Source organism: Chionomys nivalis, chromosome 19, assembly GCF_950005125.1.
Source record: "Chionomys nivalis chromosome 19, mChiNiv1.1, whole genome shotgun sequence".
Classification (NCBI taxonomy): domain Eukaryota; kingdom Metazoa; phylum Chordata; class Mammalia; order Rodentia; family Cricetidae; genus Chionomys; species Chionomys nivalis.
Window position 1 is genome coordinate 19,479,115 of NC_080104.1, and position 13,799 is coordinate 19,492,913.

The 13,799-nt window shown below is 43.8% G+C and overlaps 1 protein-coding gene across 1 annotated transcript in view; it reads left to right on the forward strand.

Annotated features, from left to right (window-relative positions):
* Positions 1-533: 533 nt before the first annotated feature.
* Efhc1 (EF-hand domain containing 1) overlaps positions 534-13,799 on the forward strand; it is a 36,712-nt gene continuing 23,446 nt past the window's right edge. The window contains exons 1-5 of the mRNA XM_057751216.1: positions 534-736; positions 7,244-7,465; positions 9,327-9,614; positions 10,300-10,449; positions 12,505-12,697. Of these exons, the coding sequence (XP_057607199.1) occupies positions 608-736; positions 7,244-7,465; positions 9,327-9,614; positions 10,300-10,449; positions 12,505-12,697 (982 nt within the window). The 5' untranslated portion in view covers positions 534-607. The remainder of the gene's footprint in view (positions 737-7,243; positions 7,466-9,326; positions 9,615-10,299; positions 10,450-12,504; positions 12,698-13,799) is intronic.

Sequence of the window (13,799 nt, forward strand, 5' to 3'; positions counted from 1 at the left end):
ACAGACATCTGAGAGGGGACCAGGAAGCTGGGGGAAGGTTGAGGAAGTGCGCATGGGGCAGGTGGGGGTGCGGGGGTCCAAATCATGTCTAAGCAACAGAAATGCAGTCAATTATAATCTAATTCACGACCCGTCCCATGAGTTTGAAGTAATTAGCGCTTTCACTGGGGAGCAAACACTTACGTTGGGTGTGAACTAGGACTGCAGCTCTTTTCCCAGAGTTGGGAAAGAGATCCTGAGCTCTTGGGAGGACTACGTGGAGCGAGAAGGAACTTCTCCGTAAAAGAACGTGACCTCACTGCACGAGCCAAGGCCTGAGGACATCAGCCTACTACAGCCGCACACAGAAGTCGCTCCTAGGTTGCGTCCCCAGGGAGCCACCAAGCGGGTGCAGAGGAAGAAGGGAAGGGGTGGGGCAGGAAGGGGCGGAGCCGCCTCTGTCACACCCATTAGCCACGTTCAGTGACCAGGAGCCTCAGGGGTCCTACGCGCACGCGCAGACCTGGACTCCGCGCCCTCTTCCCCGTCCCCCCCCCCCCCCCGCCCCGTGCTTCTCCCTCCGTGGCGTAGTGTTTGGCGTTACCATGGAGTCTGGAGAGGCCCGCGGATGCTGTTTGTTGCCAGGGTAACCCGAGCGGCAGAAGGCAACCGTGGCGGCGGCTGCAGGGCTGCGATGGTGACCAACCCGGTGCACGGCCTGCCCTTTCTCCCGGGCTCGTCCTTTACGGACTCCACGGTGAGGGCCAGTTGGAAGGGTTCTCCACTCCGCGCGTTTCTGCTCTCCTCCCTCACGCAGGCTCCACCGCCCTCCTGCATACCAGCTTCTGCGGGCTTTGCTCGGCCTCTTGGTAGTCCACACACCTTATGGGTCCTCACTGAGGTCCTGTTCTTACTTTCCTACCCCACCTAACCTGCCTTCTGGCCCCATTACCCCAGGCCATCACCTCTCCCCAGATTCATTCTTACCCTCCTCAGCCCCTCTCTGCTTTCAGCTTCTCCGCCATCCTCTCCCCAGCAACCTCATCTGAATCCTCAAGATTGCTGCCTTGCAGCCCTCTTCCCATGCACTCCTTCCTGATGGGTCATTCCCTCAGATCTCTGGGCTTCTGAGTTAAGGGTCACTTTTCTCTCTAGCTTCAACCTTCTCTAGAATTGAATCCCGCCCCAGTTCATCTTGGTTTTCTGGTAGTTTCTCTAAAAAGCCTGCCCATCGTCCTCTTCTCTGCTTTCCATTTTCTCATCTCCCTTACCTGAACCTCATGGACCACTTGGTGCTTTCTCTTTCCTTAGCCTGTGTTTAACATTCTTATCATTGCATATATTGTGTATAATATACAACTCATTTTCAGACTGTATGTGTGTGTTTCGGGGAGGGAGGGAGCTTGCTTGTTGTATCTTGTATGCAACCCAGAGGGGCCTTGAACTTGAAAGTCATCTGCCTCAGCCTCCAGAAAGGCTCTGTTTAAAGGCATGGCAACACGAAGTGTCCTTATTCAGATTGTATTTTATTCCTTTCCCCTGGCTGTTTTTCTTAAATTCACTGTTTGGATGAAATTAAATAATAATAATAATATAATAATAACAATAATAATAATAATAATAGTCCAGTGTGGTGGCACGCATCCTTGATCACGGCTTTCGGGAAGCTAAGTCATAAAGATGGCCAATTTGAGTCTAGCCTGGGCTACACAGCCAGTCCCTGTCTCCAAGCAACACCAAATCCACATCAGACAGCACAAGAACAGCATGAAAAGAAAGCACAAACTGCTGGGACAGTGGCTCAGAGGAGGAAGTGCCTGCTGCTCACATGTGAGGAGTGAAATTCGGATCACTAGACGCAAACAAGCCGGTTAGCTAGGCTGGCCCTTATCTTTTGCAGCCTCCCCTTATCAACGTAGGTCTGTCACGTGTATGCCCACATACATGCAAGCAGACATGTGCACACCACACACATACACACATACTCAGAGAAAAGCATGCTGCCATCACTACCACCAAAATAAAAATGCGTCAGATCAAGGCCCAGCTGTAACCGGAGTTTGGTTTCCTCGTGACATAATTTAACTTTTTTACTTACTATTTATTTTGAGACAGGGTCTCATGTAGCCCAGATTGGCTTCAAACTTACTATATAGCCTGGGTAATCTTGAACCTGGGCTCAAGCACCCTGAGTGCTAAGATTACAGTCAGGTCCCCAAAGCCAGAACTTTGCCAGTGACAGGAAAATACTATCCACCGAGCTATACCCCAACCCCAGCTCTTAAATGCTCTCAGAATTTGTTTCAGTTTTAACGGAGAATCAACAGTGAGATTCGTTAGAGTATAGGTGAGCCAGAAGCAATTTATAGTTGTATAGCTTGATAATTCAGACTCATAAATTTCACATTTTTAAGGGAAATTATTTAGTCTACTTGTTTTCTAGGGGACACCAGTTTCAACGGAAAGTGTGGAGAGAATTTGGATTCTGACCCTCTTCTACTCCTGCATTAACATATAGCATGGTCATTTTTAAAAGATACACACTCCCTGAGTGTGCTTTTCTGCTGTTGTTGTTTGAGACACGGCCTCTTCCCTTTTTAGCCAGGCTGGCCTGAAGTTCATTATGTAACTTAAATTACCCTCAAATTCACAATGATCTCCAGACATAGCTTCTCAAGTGCTGGGATAAAAGTGTGAACCACTGTGCCTGGCCAGCACCATAGATTTGCTGTTACAATGAGCTATGTATATTTTATATCATTTAAAAATTGTAGACGTTTTCCTATGCTGTACAGAATCAGCCTAAACACTCGGTGTTGGTGAGTGTGGGTTACCCACCAGGCAGGGTGGAGTTAATTTGGGACACTGTGGAGGTATGGCTCAAAATGTCAGGTTTTAAATATTTATATGAAAAGATGAACTGCCTTGGACATACTTCATATGAAGTATACTGAGTGCCTGTCAACTAATTATCCTTCCTTGAAATTTGAAAACCTTGGTAGCTACATCTTCATTAGTGAAGGAATGTTGTAACTCCAAAGGAAATGTGTCCAGAAGGTGAACCAAATGAACAAGAAGGTGGGATGCCTGAAAAATACCTTGCCTAGGGCACCCCATGATACAGTTGACTGACGCTAGAGACATCGCTAACCACAAAGAAAATGAACTAAAGTCATTGATGCTTTACTTCACATTTTTGGAGGAAGGGGTTGCCGTAGAACTGTAGAGGTCCCATAAGAGAGTGCCTGGGAGTTTTCTCCTTTCACCAGGTGGATTCCAAGGATCAGATTTAGGTGGTTTGTCTTGGTGGTAAGTAACCCTTATCTACCAAGCCACCTCCCTCCTTTTGGTACTGGGAATTGAACCTAGGTCTTTGAATGTGCTAAGTATACCATCACCACGCCATACTCTTAGCCTCTAGTGATACTGCCTTTGCCTGTAGGGGTCTCAGAGGAACCTGAAGCTGTACACATTGCCCAACTCAGCGTGTTGTGCATCTGGGACAGCTCCTGCCAACTGGCTTGGAACCCAGAACACATGACCCTTAAAGAAAGGCTTGTGCTCTATAAATCTTTCAGCATTAGTCTCTGCTGCGCTTCCTTTGATGGTAGTACAGACCTTGAGGGATAGCAGACTGGACTCTAGAAAGGAACAGATAGGCAGGCAAATCATTTTATTCTTAATAAAAATAAAATTTGTGATAATTTATAAATCATATATGCATAACATAACTATATTACACATATGCAATTTGAAAATAACTTACAAAGAACATAAAACCCACTGAATTAATATAACTTTAATTTCATTCTGCCCCTTTATTTAATATTTTACATTTACAATGACAAACAAATGTCAGAAAATTATCAAAATCCAGAAATATAGAATACAGAATGTTCACTAAATCCAGTATGTATGCTTATAGTTGTAGTGTAGTTATATAATTTTATATGATGCTCTTTTTTATTTTTTTATTTTTTAAATTTTTATTTTATTTTTTTGATATTTACTGAACTCTACATTTTTATCTACTCCCCTCCCTGTCTCTCCCCTCCCTCATTCAATCCTCCCCCAAGGTTCCCCATGCTTCCCATTTACTTAGGAAATCTTGTCTTTTTCTACTTTCTACTTCCCAAAAATTATATCTATGTATGTCTCTCTTGGTGTTCTCATTGTTGTCTAAGTTCTCTGAGATTGTGGTTTGTAGGCTGGCTTTCTTTGCTTTATGTTTAAAAACCACTTATGAGTGAGTACATGTGATAATTGTCTTTCTGGGTCTGGGTTACCTCATTCAAAATAATGTTTTCTAGCTCCATCTATTTTCCTACAAAATTCAAGATGTCGTTTTTTTTGTTGTTTTTTTGTTTTTTTTTTTCTGCTGTGTAGTACTTGATTGTGTAAATGTACCACATTTTCCTTATCCATTCTTCAATTGAGGGGCATTTAGGTTGTTTCCAGGCTCTGGCTAGGACAAACAATGCTGCTATGAACATAGTTGAGCACATGTCATTGTGGCACAATTGAGCATCCTTTGGATATATACCCCAAAGTGGTATTACTGTGTCTTGAGGAAGGTTGTTTCCTAATTTTCTGGGAAATTGCCACACTGACATCCAAAGGGGCTGTATCAGCTTGCATTCCAACCAGCAATGCAGGAGTGTTCCCTTTTCCCAACAACCTCTCCAGCATAAGTTGTCATCAGTGTTTTTGATTTGGCCATTCTTATAGGTGTAAGATGGAATCTCAGAGTTGTTTTGATTTGCATTTCTCTGATGACTAAGGATGTTGAACATTTCCTTAAGTGTCTTTAAGCCATTTTAGATTCCTCTGCGGAGAGTTCTCTGTTTAGATTTGTACTCTATTTTTTTTATTGGATTATGTGATCTTTTGTTGTCCAATTTCTTGAGTTCTTTGTATATTTTGGATCAGACCTCTGTCTGATGTGGGGTTGGTGAAGATCTCCTCCTGCAAAAGTCCCTGGCTTGGAGTTGAACCTGTTCTGGTGGAGATTGCTGACTCTGGATCTGGTTGGTTGCTCAGTCCTGATTTGCCAGTATTCTGGGACTGGGTTGGCTCCCAGGACTGGATTTACTCCTGCTCCCAGTGGAGAGCTTGTTTCCTCAGGCCTTCTCAGTCCTAGGAGTCTCCTTCAGTTCCACTCCTGTGGAATTTGTTGCCCAAGGTGGAGTTCCTTGCCTCAGGGCAACTTTGGCCTAGGTTACTGGCTTTATAAATCCTGGTCTGAATTTTCTCCTGCAGAAGTCCCTGGGTTGGAGTTGGACCTGGAAAGTTTTCTGGTTCTGATCTACTGCCACGGAGGTCTCAGGCTCGGGTGCGCCTGAACCCTCAGAGGACCTGCTTACTTCCTCAGAGGTCCCAGACTCTTGCTCCGACCTGCAGGGGTTCCACTATCCTGCCAATTCCCTTTGATGTCCCAGACCAATGCCCAAACCCACAGAGGTCCTGGCTCAGGCCTACTCTCGGTCCCAGACTCATGGCTGGTCTGGCTTTGATCTCTGGTTCCTGCTGGTTCCTGCCTATTCCCTTGCAGGATCCAGGTTCACTCAAGCCCAGGCTGACAGAGGTCCTGGCCCCCAGCTAGTTTCTGGGAGGTTCTAGACTCTCACCCAGACCCACCAAAGTGTTGGCTTAGGTCTACTCCCTTGAACGTCCCAGATTCATGTCCGGACCCTCGGCAGTCTTTGGCTCTGACTCACTGGCTCAGGGGTTACTCCCCTGTACCGTTTCTGGTGGAGATTGTATACTCTGGATCTGGTCGCTGGCTCAATCCTGATCCGCCCGTGTTCCAGGACTAAGTTTGCTGCTGGCTTCTGCTCCTGGTGGAGCTTGTTCCTGTGTCCTAGGTAGCTGGTTCAGTCCCACTCTGGTTCCAGTGGAGATCGCAGACTCTGAGTCAGGTTGTTGGCTCAATCCTGGTCTGCCAATGTCCTAGGTCTGGGTTTCTTTTTTGTTTTAATAAATTGTGAATACTTCACCAAGTTGCTGCATCATATTTAAAACTACTTTAATTCCTGCATAGTAATCCAATGAGTGAAATTTCCATCATTTCCTTTCTTCTTTTTGTTTGTTGCTTAGATTGTTTCCAACATATAAGTATCATATATAAACACATATATTTGTCAGTATTATGACCAGCTTCAAGCACATCCTTCTTTCTCATACTTTTGGGATGGTCTTATAAAAAGGGGCAGGATTACTGGATGTTGACATATATGCTGGCAAGCCGCTCTCCACAGACTTCCACAAATGTATCAGTGTCAATATAATAAGAAAGGCTGTGGTATAATAAGAAAGACTGAGATATAAAAAGAAGGGCTGAGATATAATAATTAGAAGGACTGAGATATAATAATTAGAAGGACTGAGATATGGTAAGGAGGGCTGAGATATAATAAGAAAGGCTGTTGCTGGAGGTAAAATTAAAATTCAGAAAACCAGATCTTCTAAGGCTATCGTTTATCACCACCAAGAGAAGAGGAAAAGCAAGATTAGCAAAAATAAAAATAAATTGCAGTATAGCTGAAGTGGTGCGGTAGAGGTCAGGTGAGCCTGACACCACAGAGCAGGGCTGTTTTATCTCAACCTTAGGTGGCTTCTCCTTCTCTCCTTGCTCCAGATCAAGTATTTCAGTTTAAAATGCTCTTTTAGGGAGGAGGGAGTGGGAGCAGAGGAGGAAGGAGAAACCGTAGCTAGGATATAATATAAAGAAATAAGTTTATCTTAAGAAAATACTCTCTTGATGCAGCAAAACATTTAATGCACATTTTGTGATGTTGAAAAGCAAACATTTGGAGCTAGAGAGATGACTTAGTGTTTAAGAACAAGAATGGCTCTTGCAGAGGGCCTGGGTTCAATTCTCAGCTCCCATATCAGGTGGTTCCTATCCATCTTGGTTCAGCGAATCTAAGGGCATCTGCACGCACACCCACACATCTGCCCACATCCGTCCATAATTTTAAAATATATGTTTTAAAGCAAGAGTTTAAGCTGTGGTAGTTTAGGAAGTTTGTTGTTTCCCTTAAAGATCTGTACGGGGGCCGGGCGATGGTGGCGCACGCCTTTAATCCCAGCACTCGGGAGGCAGAGGCAGGCGGATCTCTGTGAGTTCGAGACCAGCCTGGTCTACAGAGCTAGTTCCAGGACAGGCTCCGAAACCACAGAGAAACCCTGTCTCGAAAAAACCAAAAAAAAAAAAAAAAAAAAGATCTGTACGGGATATTAATGGTGTCCATCTTTTCTTCAGAAAACAGCATTCCACAGAAGCCAGACGCTCGGCTACAGGAATGGCTATGCAGTTGTTCGACGTCCGACGGTGGGGATAGGCGGAGATCGGCTCCACTACAATCAGCTGTCTCAGGCCGAGCTGGATGAGCTGGCCAATAAAGCCCCCATCTTAACTTATGGGCCACCCAAGCAGGCCCCACCTGCAGAGTTTGTCCCTGCGCATGTGGCTTTTGACAAAAAGGTATTGCCTGGGATTTTAGGGTCCCCCTTGACTTCAGATGTCTAAGACTTGACCACTTGCAGAAATGTTATCAGTAAACCACGGAATTCCTTGAGTACTCAGAGAGAAAATTGTTCAGATGCCTCAGCCCTTAGTCACAGACAGCGGAACTGGGTCTTGGAAGAGGCTTTCTCAAGTCAGGAAGCAGATTAGAGAAAATGGGTCCCTGTAGAACTTCCCCAGAATATTTTCCAAATACAGTGACAAGTTGCCTGAATTCCAGCTCCCACATTCATGCGCACTATGTTCCTTTCCTCTGCTTCCCACCTATTCTGCAGCAATGAGTCCTAAATCTCTACGAAGTGCAAAATAGTCCGAGATCATCCCCATCTGTTTCTTGGTTATTTTTTTCACAAGATTTCATCCATCCATCCACCCATCCACCCTTTCATCATTGGTGCTATTTCTATTTCAAACACTCTAGTGACTGTTTTTCTCTAGCAAAGTTCATATTGTCACCAAAAAATACAACAAATCCTCTCCTACCTAGAACTCCTTTAGGAAGAGAATTTTATCCCATCCTTGAGCCCCAGACTGCTTTCTCAGAGACAACCAACAGTAATGCCCTGTTTGCTGAGTTTGGACAGACATCCATGGCCCTTCTTCTAGGCCCCGTTTCACTCCCTCCCTCCCAGGCTCTGCTCTTGGCTTGTACACAGGATTTTCATTCTCCTGGTTCCCCCTCCTGTCTGTCAGGTTGCTCTTTCTCTGGTCTCCCTGCCCCCTTGATTTGGGCATTTGCAAGTTTCTGTGCTCATTCTTGAATTTCCCATCTTAGGAGACCTCACCTACTGTTGTGCCTGCAGCTGTCTTCTCAGTGCTTTCCACTGTCAGTATTTATAAACTTGGTCCTCACTGAGCGCCAGACCTTAGCCACAGGCCACTCCCGAGAGTGGGAAACCTTCACCTGGGTGAGCTGTGCTTCACACTTAGCCTCTGTATTTCATTACCCAGCCCCGGGGACTGCTAGATCTGCTTCCTCGGTTTGGATTCTGAGCATTCACGCTTGACATTTTCTCCCCACATTCAATAAGATGCCAAGCCAAGTATTTCTCTTTCGTTTCTGCTATCATTTTCAAAGTTCAAACAAGCAATATGATCTCTACAAACTCAGGAAATTTGAACACACCACCGGGAGCCAAGGCCACTGTAAAATTCAGTGAAAAGATACATTTTTAAACAGAGTATCTAAATATTATTTTCCCCTCCTTTCTACATGTTACTCAGTTTTCATCCTACCTGGCACAGATGGTGTTATCCTAACACCTTTTAAGAGCCTCTTGTGTTAGCATTCTTCTCAGTTGCTCCCTTATTGGGGTCTAGAACTCTTTATTCTTAATAAGAAGGAGGTAACTGACTTTTAAAATTAACAGTCAGTGGGCTGGAGAGAGAATTCAGTGTTAGGAACACTGGCTGCTTTTCCTGAGAATACAGGTTCAATCCGGCTCTCACCTGGTAGCCTACAACCATACTGCCTGTAACTTCAGTTCCAGGGACCCTGATGCCCTTCAGGCGTCCACAGGTACTTACATACATGTGCACACACACACAAAACAAACAAACAAACAAATAAATAAATCTTAAGATAAGAGTCTAAACACAATAAAATTACTCTAAGGTAAGAGCTAAGGTATGTACATTAATTAGCCTAAGTTTTTACAAAATTTTCTTATAGAAGCAGTTCATTTGTAGATGTGTAAAGATAGGAGATCGAGATTAATCTACATGGATCGTTTGTGTTAGGGGCTGAAAAGCATATTCTTAAGAATTGGAGGAGCTAGAGAGGTGGCTCAGTGGTTAAGAACATGTGTTGCTCTCGCAGGTGCTGAAATTTAGTGCCTACTTCCAAGAAGATGTTCCGATGTCAAGCGAGGAGCACTATCGAATCCGCCAGGTGAACATGTACTACTATCTAGAGGATGACAGCATGTCTGTCATAGAGCCAGTTGTGGAGAACTCCGGGATCCCGCAGGGCAAGCTAATCAAACGCCAGCGGCTAGCCAAGAACAATGTGGGAGACCACTACCACTGGAAAGACCTCAATCGGGGAATCGACATCACGATTTATGGCAAAACTTTCCGAATTGTCGACTGTGACCGGTTCACCCAGGTATGGTGTGTCCTTTGTGGGCTGGGACTCCGCAGTAGCACTCTAGCTGGTGGGATGCGTTTGATTACTTCATCCATTAGTGGATGGGAGGGACCCTGGTGGTTGTGGGGGAGTCACTACGCAGGTTAGTGTTTGTGCGACTGTGCATACACACACACACACACACACACACACACACCTTTAGTACAGAGTATAGACCTTAGGAAAACAATGCCAAATTTGTCTTAGATTTTTTTTTAAAAAAGTGATTATATACTTATTTTAAGTGAATTATAAAGTTTAAGAACATTATTCTATCTTAACCTGGCCCTGGTGCACTCACCTCCATAGCAAAAGTGAGACACATGTCTTGTGAAATCATGCTTGGGTACCAGTTGCTTGTCTTAAACTAATGCCAAGATTTTGTTCCTAGGCATCTAACGTGATTGATTGACATTCATAGTTGAGATGCCCAGTTATCTTACTATGACGCCTCCCGACTAGCTTAGCATACATATGATAAAGAAGACCTCAGACAGTTATCAGCTATTGTCTGCACTGTAGAGCTGGGCCCCTGGAGATGGTATCTCTCAGACATGCCCAATATATCAGCAGACCATTCGTTCCATCGCGCTTATGTTCAGGCCATTAGTTTATGACATTTAAAACCTTCAGGAGGATGTTGACATTAATCCTGAAATTTTAGGAATTTTTGGAAAGTCAAGGAATTGAAGTGAATCCACCAGAGAAGATGCCTCTCGATCCTTACACTGAACTCCGGAAAGAACCTGTTCGTAAATACATCACCCCATCAGACTTTGACCAACTGAAGCAATTTCTCACCTTTGACAAACAAGTAAGTGACCTAATAGAGGAGGATTACATCTGTTTGAGTATGGATATGTGTTTATTGGAAAGAAGTTTTGATACCGTACATATATATCGTATAGCAAAGTATATACATAGTTTAACCATTGGCACACAGTAGTTTCCTGTAGGGCTAAAAGTATACCAATGCCTAGATTTCTAATTTTTACTATCTTAAAATTTTATTAATTATGGGATATGTATGTTGTGTGTGCCACAGCCTACTGGAGATGGTCAGAGGACAACTTCTGGACACTGATTTTTTTTTTTTCACTCTCTTGTGTGGGTTCTGGGAATCGAACTCTGGTGGTCAGGCTTGGCAGCAAGTTCCTTTACCTGACGGACCAGCCCTCAGCTTTATTGTTAGAGATATAATGGAGCCTGCGGCATGAGTTCACCTGGTAAAGCAATTCCTGAGCCACTTACATCGACTCCTCTCTTTCCATTTCAAATCCTGCATCTCTTTTTTCCTGTCTTACTTAAGGTTGTGGTTGCCGTGAAGAAACACCATGACCTAAAGCAAGCTGGAGAAGGAAGGGTTTATTCGGCTCACACTTCCACATCACTGGTTATCAGGGAAGGGAGTCAGGACAGGAACTAAACAGGGCAGGAACCTGGAGTCAGGAGCTGACACAAGTCATGGAGGAGTGCTGTTTACTGGCTCCATTCCTCATGGCTTGTCAACCTGCTTTCTTATAGACCCCAGGACCACCAGCGCAAGGGTGACACTATCCACAATGTACTGGGCCCTCCAGAATCAATCACTCACTAAGAAAATGCCCTACCAGCTTGCCAACATCCAGATCTTTTGGAGACATTTTCTCAGTTGAGGCTCCCTCCTCTCTGATGACTCTAGCTTGTGTCAAGTTGACACTAAAGCCAGCTGGCACACTACCCCCCGCCCCCCCAGATGAGTTAATCTCACAGAATCCTCTGGGCAGACTTAGGTGAATGGGGGCAGGGAGTTTAACGCTGTTACATGTTCTGCTACTGAATAGCTCTTAAAATGAAGTAAAGTAGTTAATTCATATAGTTAGTCCCTTGATTTCCCAGGAACCCCATCTCAAATGCATCCCTGCTGAATACTGTATTAGTGTTAGAGTACAGAATGCTCTGGGCGTGTTTTCTGACTCTGCCCCGATTGGCAGCCCCACCACCTGTGAACTACAGCGGGGAAGTGGAGCTGAATCTTCATTCACCGATAAAGAGGAAAAATAATAGCGATTACTCTGAAAATTTTGCCTTAATTTCCTGCAATCTTAACTTCTTTTTCTTCAGAAAGTTCTACTCAGTGTTACCATAGTTTTAGGACTGAGATTTTGTGTGTTCTTTTGTTTACTTTTGGCTTGTTTCATTGAGACAGAGTCTCACTATGTAGCTCTGGTTGGCTCAGAGCTTGCTATGGGGGTGGAGGTGCTTCAAAGTCCCAGAAACCCTGGAAATTCTGCCTCCAGAATACAAGGTGTCTCTAAGTAGCCCTGGCTGTCCTCAAACTTGCTGTGCACCCCAGGTTGGACTGGAACTCATGTTCTTTTTGCCTGTGCATCCCATGTACTGAGATTACAGGTGCGTACCACCATACTTGGCTTTCTGCCATTACCTTAAATTAGAAGATTCTGTCCATCCAGTAGATGTGTTTTGGTAGTCCCAAAAGAAAGATAGGTTTATTAATGAAAATTTTTTCCATACCAGTTCTATACACACAGCTCACCATGTATCTTTGTTACTATGCATAAATTACCTTTATAGGCAATCCTCCCCCTTTCTTTTCATTCAGCTTCTCTTTCCCAGACTACTATTTGGGGCCAAAGTAAGCTCTCCTGTCTTGGCACAAACTGAGAAAGCTTGTACTATTCCTTTGGTATGTTAATATGTAGTACGTGATTTTGGATATTTTCCTATCCTTGGTTTTATTTATTTTTTTTTTATTTACTGTCTGAAAGTGTTTCAGCTACTGTTCATCACTGTCTGATAGATACATGCCATAGCGAAGTTAAGACTCTCTGTTTTAGAATCTTAAAGCATCACTTTGGACTCCTCAAAGGTTCTTCGATTCTATGCCATCTGGGATGACACGGATAGCTTGTTTGGGGAATGCCGACGCTACATCATTCACTACTACCTCATGGATGATACAGTGGAGATCCGAGAGGTCCATGAACGGAACAATGGAAGAGACCCCTTCCCACTCCTCATGAACCGCCAGCGTATGCCCAAGATTTTGGTGGAGAATGCAAGTAAGTTTCGTTAAGTGGAGCTTCTGTTACTTGGGGGGTTTGGGGTTTCTAGGGAGTTAATAGTCAGTGTGATCACTCTTCTTTACTTGGCTCTGTCAGTGTTTTCCTAAGTTTTTAACGTTTTTTCTTTTCTGCAACTTTCCTCCATGATTTGCCTTAGTCCAGGCATACGTCCTGGACACTCCAGTAGAGATGACTTAGCAGATAAAAGCAAAACAGAAGAAAAAAATGCAACACGTGATTCCTTTAAAGACAGGTAGAGCAAGGCTTCTTAACCAAACCCCATTTACTATTAGGTTTGCTTGTTTGTCTTGGTGCTGCTGGAGATTAAATCCAGAGGCTTATGAATGCCGGTAAAGTGTTTTGCCACATAAGTTTGGCTGGCAAGGAGCTTACTGTGAAGACCCAGCACTGCCTTGCAAGTACTGGCATTATTTGTAAACAGTAATTGGAAGCAATAAATGAGATTTACACAAAAAACAAATGGTTAGGTCTTATGAAGCATTATTCAGCAGTGTAAAAACAGAGTAAAATGAGATACATTTGCATAATGTAAAACTCACTCTTAGAATCCATGGTGGACATTCATTTAAAGAACTGTATATTTGTGGTTTAGGAGTCTGCATCTGGTTTCTCTGTGGTGCTTCTGCCCAGAGAAAGGAAAAAAACTTTAGAGCTTAGATACACGGTGGGACCTGTGGCTGAAGTGTCTAGAACTATCTTTACTCTGGGTAGAGACTTGGGGAGATTAAAAAAAACATTTTTGCATACTCTCTGGTTCATCCTGATCTCAAATAAGCAATCAAGGTATGCCAGAGAACTAGAAAAAACTGGAACAAATCAACCCATAAATTGGAGAGAAAGAAAGAGGGGGAAGGGAAGGGGAGACTAGATCAGAGCAAAAATAAATGAAATGAATAAAAAGAAAAATGCAAAAGATAATTAAAATAGTTTGTCCTCCAAAAAGAGAAAGAAAAATGACTACCTTGTGATGTGGGATTCCCTTCTTATGCTGTGAATGTTTTATTAACATTGATTAATAAAGAAGATGCTTTCGCACTTTCTCAGAAAGTTAAAGCTAGATCTTCCCTCAGCCCTGTGT